The 8596-nt window shown below is 36.5% G+C and overlaps 2 protein-coding genes across 5 annotated transcripts; both read right to left on the bottom strand.

Annotated features, from left to right (window-relative positions):
• Nucleotides 1–729: 729 nt before the first annotated feature.
• On the bottom strand, nucleotides 730–2405 carry LOC110422594 (membrane-associated kinase regulator, putative (DUF1645)). Its single transcript, XM_021436573.2, has one exon. It carries the CDS (start codon nucleotides 1839–1841, stop codon nucleotides 948–950), a length of 894 nt encoding a protein of 297 aa, XP_021292248.1. The 5' UTR covers nucleotides 1842–2405; the 3' UTR covers nucleotides 730–947.
• A 3137-nt stretch (nucleotides 2406–5542) lies between these two features.
• LOC110422864 (putative inactive poly [ADP-ribose] polymerase SRO5) lies at nucleotides 5543–8521 on the bottom strand. 4 transcript variants are annotated; one of them, XR_002445778.2, is made up of 6 exons: nucleotides 7521–8521; nucleotides 7177–7418; nucleotides 6958–7094; nucleotides 6769–6864; nucleotides 6153–6227; nucleotides 5543–5993 (listed from the first exon to the last, which is right to left on the bottom strand). XR_002445778.2 is itself a non-coding variant. In XM_021436881.2 (5 exons), the coding sequence occupies exons 1-5, from the start codon at nucleotides 8060–8062 to the stop codon at nucleotides 5922–5924; spliced, it is 1086 nt and encodes a 361-aa protein (XP_021292556.1). In that variant the 5' UTR covers nucleotides 8063–8521; the 3' UTR covers nucleotides 5543–5921. The 4 variants fall into 4 exon arrangements, 2 of the variants coding, with proteins under 2 accessions (XP_021292556.1, XP_021292555.1); XR_016351651.1 differs by having other exon boundaries at nucleotides 5543–5990; XM_021436881.2 differs by lacking the exon at nucleotides 6153–6227 and having other exon boundaries at nucleotides 5543–5990.
• Between the last annotated feature and the right edge of the window lie 75 nt (nucleotides 8522–8596).

Genomic DNA, 8596 nt, shown 5'->3' with positions numbered 1-8596 from the left:
AAGATTCTGACCAACCAACAACCTGTTTTCTTGCTGCAAACTTTGGAAGATGAGTACTTGACTTTTAACCTAAATCTCTTTAAGACGAGAATAGTTATTACCTAATTTGATTTGATATTATTTCAATATTTAATGGATAAAAATAGCTTTATATTGCATCACTTTCCTTTGTTCTTGTTAAAAAATGAAAACCCCATAACCCCTTTGCATTGCATGACTTGGTAGGGCAGATGTTTCCTTAGACACATTCTCTCCCAAGTTATTAATGCAAATCTTTTGTTGACTTCTTTGCATTTCTAATTATAAAATATTGGGTATGATTGATGAAAAGAAGATGGAAACAAACCCTATAATATTTCTTTTAAGTAGCCAAAATTCGCCGACATTAGACTATGTCAAATGAAGAACAGAAGATTCAATTTCAAATGTATCAATCTTTCTCTATGGTAAGCAAAAATCGGCGCCCTGGATGATCCTGAAAGAGACTGCCATCCTTAGTCTTCATTACTAAATCTAAAATAATTGTAAAATAAATAAATAGACTGACATAATCTTTCGGCTTTGTAAATTGTAATTCAATTCAATTCTCAACAGCCTTCACATTCAAAATTACATAATTTTTCCTACCCAAAATGCAGATTTTCACACTTAACAGACAAGCTTTTTGCTCTGTCAGTTTTTCTCATGGACCTTTGAAGAAGAACAGAAGCAGAAGAAAAGAGTGGATGATTTTACTCAAGCACTTGTATATATATTGATTTATACACAACAGATGGAAAACCCATCTTAAGCAAACTAATCATATTTACTTTCTCAAAGAAAAGGAAGAAAAAACTATCAAACACAAAAATGGGAAATTAAAAAGAAAAGGAAAACAAAAAGGAACAGGGAAAGGAGAAATAAGCCCACCTTTCAATTTCCTCTCACACAGTGATTCAGATATATCTTCAAAATGGATGCAAATTCCTGCTCAAGCCATTGACGTTAGAAAATAACCCCACCAAGTCCTGCCTGTATGGCAAAAAGGACCTTCTCTTGTCCCCTGGTTTCATATTTCTGGTACCACCACAATGTTCTTCAGCTGGCTGAAACTTTCCTGGAATTTCCATGGCCTTGTTACCATTAGTGTTAGTGGTTTTCTCTCTCTTGCTTGGTGCTAAGAAGACAAACGTGTCTTTACCATCACTGTTGCTTCTATAAAGCAGGTCTCTTAACTTCCATCTCTTGGATGACCCGGTTGAATTGCTCTTCTTGCATCTTCCAGGGGATTCTTGGTCATTCCCTGCTGACCCTCCTTTCGGTTTCCAGACACAGTAAGACCCCGGCGTTACTCCTTCCAATTCATCAGCTTCCGAGGACGAACACGAAGTCGCTTCACGTTCTTCACTCATGAGTTTTCTCAATGGTAAACGACGGGGTCCTGGTTTCGATACAAAGGGATGAGTAGAGTCAACGGTTTTGCTATCAGGGGTTTGATCATCGCCGACCAACAAGTTGGCGTTGCAAAGTGGATAAGTTGGCCTGATTTGTCCGTTGTGAAAGATTTCGTCTGCCGAGATTGGACAAGTCTCCGGCTCTCTACAGACAAAAGCAAACTCGAAATCATCGTCCTCCTCCTCTTCATTGTCTTCCTCTTCTATGACTTGCTGTTGGAGCTGCTGGTTTTGTTTTTGTTGCGGGGGCCAGGTTTCGTAAATGTCGTCCTGACACGAATTACCCGACTCCTGTCTGAATTCTTCGACAACTCTAGCAGCGATTGCAGCAAGCCTGCCTGAAGAGTAAGTGTCGAAGCTTGGAGAGCTTGGGGACAGAGACAGAAGTGGACTTGCCTGCATTTGCATATCTACGATAAACTTATGAAGTAAAAAGAGATCAAAAACAACCCGGTTTCTCTTTCTTTTCTTTTCTTTTCTTTTTTTTCCTTCTGTTTCTTGTTCTTTTGTTGAGTGAGAGACAAGAGAGGAAGATTTGATAGTTCAAGAGGAGATGGAATTGGTCGAAATGGGAAAAGAAAAGGGTGTCAAGTTCGGGTTATAGACATAAAGGATTGGGCTTCAAAATCAAATGGGTTCCTCAAGAAAGAGCTGCCCATTTCCTCCAAGCATTAGGAAAAGGAAAAGAAAAGGAAACATACAAACAAAGCTCCAAAGCAATGGAGTGATATTCGAAGAAAGGGGCAGGCGTGGGGGACGCAGACGCGCTTTCTAGAGAGAAGGGGGGTGCTGTTGGTATTGCGGAAAACGTTTGGTGAATGTGACCAATAGATTGGCTTCTCTTTACAAATTTCCTGTTGTTATTGTTTATGGTCTAATTCTAGAGGGTGTTCCTCTTTCCTAATCTTGGAAAGTTCTTTGCTTCTTTCACACGAAAATATGAGCTGGGTTTTGTTTTGTACGTGGAAGAGTACATGATTTCACACCAGAATAAAATTCCTCCGTCTCCTCTTCAATATTTCTTTGGTAATTCAACGTCATGTATTCAGTTTTATATTGTAAATTGAAAATCTTAATTTACAAATTCTAACAATAGAAATGAATAATTTACCAATAAAAATGACGATAATATAAAACTATAAATAGAATACTGAACGAGACAGTAAATGGGAGGTTAGTGTACATTTGTAATTGTGGTGGTTGCCTTTTTCCTCTGTTTTTGTTTCTCCTAGTCTGCTTAGCTGTTTATTTCAGAACGATGGGAGTAAACGAGGGTTAAGCGTTGGGGGCATTAAATCTTCAACCCTATACAAGACCTTGTTGAATTGATGTTTGATCATGGACGTGCACATCAAAACCTAGAACCATTTTGCCTTAACTTTTACAACATTTTCCAAAATTAAATGCACCTTTTTGGATGCTGCGGCAGTCCGCTCCCTTGATAGTAATGTTGATGTTAAACCGAAATGTCTTTTAAGTCAAAAACATGCATTCGTGACAAATCATATCAAAATTTACGTAACTTTTCATTTATATATATTTTTCATAAGAATTATAAAAACGAAAGAATGAATACAATAAAAACATTACATAATTAAATGAAATAAAACATCACGAATCTCATCCTAGGTGTACATAGTAATAATTTTTTTCTTTCTTCACAGCTGAAAATGCAGCTTTAATTTCCCATCTTTAAAGTTGTTAGAAGGTTAAAAATAAGGGTTCAAGCACTCAACTACAACCAAGAGGAGGTGGCTTTGGCCTACATCTACACATGGCGGCCACTTGCTTTGTTGCAAAGGGGAGAGGCTAAGGCAGGTGAGCCACACAGCCAGAATTGGCATCTAAATTATTAACTAAAAGACTTGGTTTCCTTTGCTTTGGCCAGCGATGGGCAGTAACTAAACCAGTAATGTGGAGGTTTCCCGTCGCAATCTCCGCCGCCGGTGCTTGACACGTAGGAAGTTCGACGCCAAACACGTGTCTCGAATTCATAATCCCCAAACCCCCTCAGGGGGCTGCAATCCTGTTTTGCTGCCACGCAATTTCATGTGAAAAGGATTTTGCCCAACCGGAAAGGGTGGAAGTTCACGTAGCAACTTGCATGATTTTGACACTTTTTATTTTGCCTTTTCCGTTCCGTAATTTCGATTTTGATATATTTTATATTTAAATTTTAAATTTTTTTAATAATATAAATATTCAAACTTTTTTAATATAAAAAATAAAAAATTTATTTTATCACGTGTAATTTACTTGGGATGTATTTTGTTACGCGATCGAATCCTGTTTAAAAATAATGTGCGCTAGCAAGATCATAGGGCTTAATATTTTACTATAAGTTTTCAATCATCAATAAACCATTTGATCAAATAGAAAGAAAAACTTAAAAATTAACATGTTCGTATTTGTTCATAATTAGTGATTGATACTCTCTACCTCATATGTTATGACATCAAAGTTTTTTTGTTTTCTTGTTCACTACATAATACTATTGGGGTACAAACCCATTAAATTTGACTTGATATGTAATTATCGCCGCCCTTACCAAGGCATCAAATCAAATTGACTAAGATTATGATAATTCAAAACTTATAATCATCGAAATAATTCAAGTTTAATTTAACGATTGTTATTCATTTTAAAAGAATTGAGGAACAAGATTTCGACTCAACTTCCTCTTTTTATCTCTCATATGTACAAAAGAAAAAATTATGATCGACAATGTTTTGCACTCGATGAAATCGAGCTGGCATGGGTAATTTATTTACTTGTTTATTGAATTAAATATTTGTTCATCTTTAGTCATGCTATAGTTCAATGTAAAAAAAGGATGCCATAGCTGCTGAATTTTGATGATTATGGTCATATATGAATATATATCCCATGAATCCAATGATATGTTTCCATTACAATTTTTTTTTTTGAGAAAATTTGTTGGTTGAGTTATTACATCATTAACAGTAATTAATCCTTAGTTTTTAACTTAATTATCCAATAATCCACATACGATTATTATTATTATTATTTTCCTTTTGCAGAATAAATTGGTAAAGGCAAAGTAAACTTTGGAAGTAAGGAAAGGGGAACTGTGATTGCAATCGAGTGTGCATCAGCAGCGTGATTAAGGGGGAATTACCAGCCATACCTTAATTATTTCTTTTTCAATTTTTGTGGGGTACATATACCATAATTGTGTGAATTATATTGAATATTTTAGGACCTAAAGCCTCCTACAAAGGGTTGTTTGAGTTTGGGTCATCTTCAAATAATCTATTTACCTTTGGCATCCAAATTTCTACAGAAATTTTCTTCTCAAATGTGTTTGGAACTCATAAATTTATTTTATTTTTATGCCATTCATTTGTGAATACAAAAAATATCATTTGTTCTTAAATCGACTATATTGATTTGAATATTATACATTTACGATACGTTCATATGCGAGAATTTCTTTTAAAATAAAATGAATTATATTTTTATTAATTTCAAACAAAATTGAAGGGGAAAGTACTTGCCTCTAGAGCTAAAGACCAATCAATCTGTCAACTTCTTAATGACCCAAAGTCCCCAATGGTGATTGATTGGGATTTATAAATTAGAAGGAAAACATATTGTGGCAAAATTCACATTTTTAATGCAGCTTAACCTGCGTGGATATATCCTTGACTTGGAAAGAGAAAAGGAATAGAATTGAATTGAGAGAACTCTAGCCATGAAAGTAGGTTTCAGGGTTCAGTTAGGCCCAGGTTAGAATCCATGGAGTCCAAAATATCTAGTCAGAAGATTACTGGGTTTGGGCTCATCTGTTCTTCGACTTGGATACATATACAATTTTGGCAATGAAATCCCAACCCACATCAGTTTGATGCCTTACAGTTCTCTAATTTTTATTTGTAATTGAATTGAAAAGAAGTAGGAATTAAGATTAGCAGAAAGTATCAGGTTCCATGGAAATAACCCAAGATTAAGCTGTCTTTTCTTTTGCAAAGTGAGAATTAAGAGTATAAATTTAGCAGACATTTTGTACTAATCAAAGAGGCTACTTTTCAGTTTTTCATATTCAGCAAAGGACCAACTTGCTTAGTAAATCTGTCTAAACACCAAGATTTTGAAGAAAGTAAATGAAGTTTGTATTGTTAAGCTGACTACAAAAATCTGATCTTTAAGCTGTCTTTGGACATTCTACAATTTCTAAGTCAATGCAACCATAGTATTTACTTCCTCAATAAACCAAAAACAGGGAACCAACTTCATTCTCACTAGTGTAATTTGAAAGGAAGAAGTGACAGCTTTGTAAAGCAAAGACACCAAACACTCCACAACTGGTTTTTGACAAAACAGGACCTTAGTTCCACCTCAAGCTTTCACTATCTGCCTGGTCTGTGTGATTTGCCTTCTCATCCCCGCTCAGTGATCGCTACTTCTCCTTATATACAGAAAATTCTCATCCCCTTAAACATTGAGTCAACCTAGATAGCCAGCCTTCTAAGGATGTCGAAACCTGCTCCTGGATCCATGCTCAGTTGTTCGTTGAATGCTGCCAAATGGAATAGGCTGCTGCAAAGCAGAACATAAAAAGGTTTCCTTGCAGTGAGATAACATCCTAGATGGTAGATAGGAAAAAAAGCAAAGTAATGAAAAAAAGCTGCATGGAAATTGCTTGAATAGGAAGACAAGGTTTAAAAATTGACAAGAAGCCTTTTTCATTCCACTTGCTTTTCCTCAATCAAGAAATTTTTTGTCTTCCACCCAATTGTTAGGTTGTCAGCAGTGTTCCACCTAATTGTTAGGCTGTCAGTAAACATCCAATTTCAGTTTTACTTCCATTAACACAAACTAAAGTTGCAGGTAATGAAAAGCTGCATAACAGTTTGTTCATTCCATGGACAAAGCTAGAGCTATAGTTTCAGTGAATTAGATACACATAAAAAACGATGTGATGTCTTTATAATGAGGCTGAAAAGGTCTAATAAGCTTTTCAATGGATTAAAAAAACATTTCAAAGGACAGCACATGGTTCAAGGATAAGGATTTTGGGATCTAAATTCCTTGAATCAATTGAGTCAGATACATGTTTTCCACGAGAATAAGCATACAGCATGTGGTAGTGGCCCATTAAGTATGTTGGATAGTAGGAAAATAGAATTAATCATTCCTCATAAGATCTAATAAGTGTTGCAACTTCTTTTCCTTTATTTAAGCATAGCAACTTGCAAGAAGTGCAGAAAGCTATGTGATTCACATTTTTTTTTCTCAACAAAATAAATAGATAATAAGAAAAGAAAAGAAAACCAACTCTAGGATAGTCATAAGACATCTAGTTTATCAGTACCTTGGTCCTGGAGGATTTGATGACAGCAGCCAACAACTTGTCTCCTGCTATTTGTCTTACAAATTGTATCAGTTCATGCCTTGATATTTTCTTATCCTGCAGAACAAAATTCCAATAACAGCAGATTGTAAATAAAGAACAAGACCATATGACTTTCATTGGAAAAAAAACCAGATAAACAAAACTTACCCTGTGATCTTTGTGATACTTGGAGATCAAATTGACGGAAGTAGGAGGTAAGAACTCCGAAAGTGCAGATATGAGAGCTGGAAATGATATCCAAGGCGAGGTTGGCATCCTCAACCTATCTTGCATCCCAAGGAAACCTAAGCAATAAGCAACCAAAGTCAAAACCAATCCCTTTGACTTTCAAAGGTTTTTCAACGCCATACAACTCAGATTGCTTACCTTTCAAGGACGATGGAGCTGTGAAACTCAATATGAACTCTGGCAAGATGTGAGTATTCATGTGTGTACTCCATAAAATATACTTTTTCGGCGACGACAGATTGTCAACGCCAGAATCAAACTCATCTGAACTTGGATGACATTGCTTAGAACCAGGCTGCACCGCCTCTGCCTTCCCCAATATCACACGGCAAAGCATTAAATGCCTAATCCCATTTTTATCAACCAGTGCATTCTTCACACTGAAACAAAACAATCAAATTTAGCGATGAATATCTAATACTAAACAGTAAAAAAAAAACATATTTCAATAAGAACATAATGACTCGGTCATGTTTTTTTACCTCTCCATGGGAGAATCATCAGGGGAAAGATAGAGGCCGCAACCATACAATCCACTGTTTTCAGGCAACCCGCAATGACCAAAACCATGGTCAACAATCCGACAAATCTCATCTCTAGAAGCAGAACACCAAGCATACTTAACATTGGCGTCGCCCCCACATTTTTGCTCCATTGCTTTGATGAAAATCTGGAAAGATTGAAGCCTTGCTTGCCAAGTAACACCAAGAAAACTATTTTTATGGATTGCCAAGTCCTTAGTATGAGCCGCCAGAGAACCCAGATTGGAAAGAAACCTTTTCATGATCACGTCATGCGCCTTGTCCCCCGGGAATAACCGAACCAATCCATTGTTAAACAGCGGAGATTGATCAAAACTGGGGCCAGAAACGCAGCTTTCGCAATCGGAAAGAATGGATTCTTGATCATTCACCGTGTCTAACGTAGTCGAATTTAAAGTTGCCGTGTGAGTCTTCCCAGAGTTTCGTGTTTCGACAGAAAGGAAGTTGTCATTGTTGTCGTATTCGTTTGGGTTAAAAGCCATAGTGGCAATAATTTAAACAAACCGAGAAAAAAAGTTTCTACTTTTGGATCAGAATATGTACCAATATCGAGTCCTAAGCAAAAAAGAAAAACAGAGAATCTGTACCCAGAAAGAATCTAACGAAAACAAGTCGAAAGAACCCAGAAAAAAATCAGGAAAAGAAAAGACACAAACAAACAAACAATCTAATTATACGTCTCTGAAGGACAGAATTGAATAGAAGAAACAGAAGAGATTGAAAGAATTCGACGTGTTGTTAGCTGAGACGAAAGGTTAAGATGGGGTTTACTTGGAGAAGAGAGCAAAACGATATAAAGCGGAACGCTTGCTTATATACAGATACCAGGGGAAAACTAACGAAGCCGACTTTTTCTCGAGGAGTGCGGAAGAAGGAAGGAAGGCGATGGCGGTGGGCGGGTAACTAATGGGGCGCTGGTTGTTTTTTCTTTTATAAGGGGGGAAGCCTGTCGTTTTGGCTTTATAAAGAAGGCGGTTACCCCTTGCGTGGCCACCTGGATTTTGAAAAGGAAAGCA

This window comes from Theobroma umbraticum, unplaced genomic scaffold (genome assembly GCF_002168275.2).
Source record: "Theobroma umbraticum cultivar Fairchild unplaced genomic scaffold, ASM216827v3 scaffold_146.0, whole genome shotgun sequence".
In the NCBI taxonomy this organism is placed as follows: Eukaryota; Viridiplantae; Streptophyta; class Magnoliopsida; order Malvales; family Malvaceae; genus Theobroma; species Theobroma umbraticum.
This window is presented reverse-complemented; position numbering and strand designations above follow the sequence as displayed.

Coding starts and splice junctions, on each gene's coding strand:
- LOC110422864 (XM_021436880.1), bottom strand. CDS start 8,062: ATGGCTTTTAACCCAAACGAATACGACAACAATGACAACTTCCTTTCT. Junction 7,419..7,520: donor GATGATTCTCCCATGGAGAG/GTAAAAAAACAT, acceptor GTTTTGTTTCAG/TGTGAAGAATGCACTGGTTG. Junction 5,994..6,768: donor TCAAATCCTCCAGGACCAAG/GTACTGATAAAC, acceptor TCTGCTTTGCAG/CAGCCTATTCCATTTGGCAG.
- LOC110422594 (XM_021436573.2), bottom strand. CDS start 1,841: ATGCAAATGCAGGCAAGTCCACTTCTGTCTCTGTCCCCAAGCTCTCCA.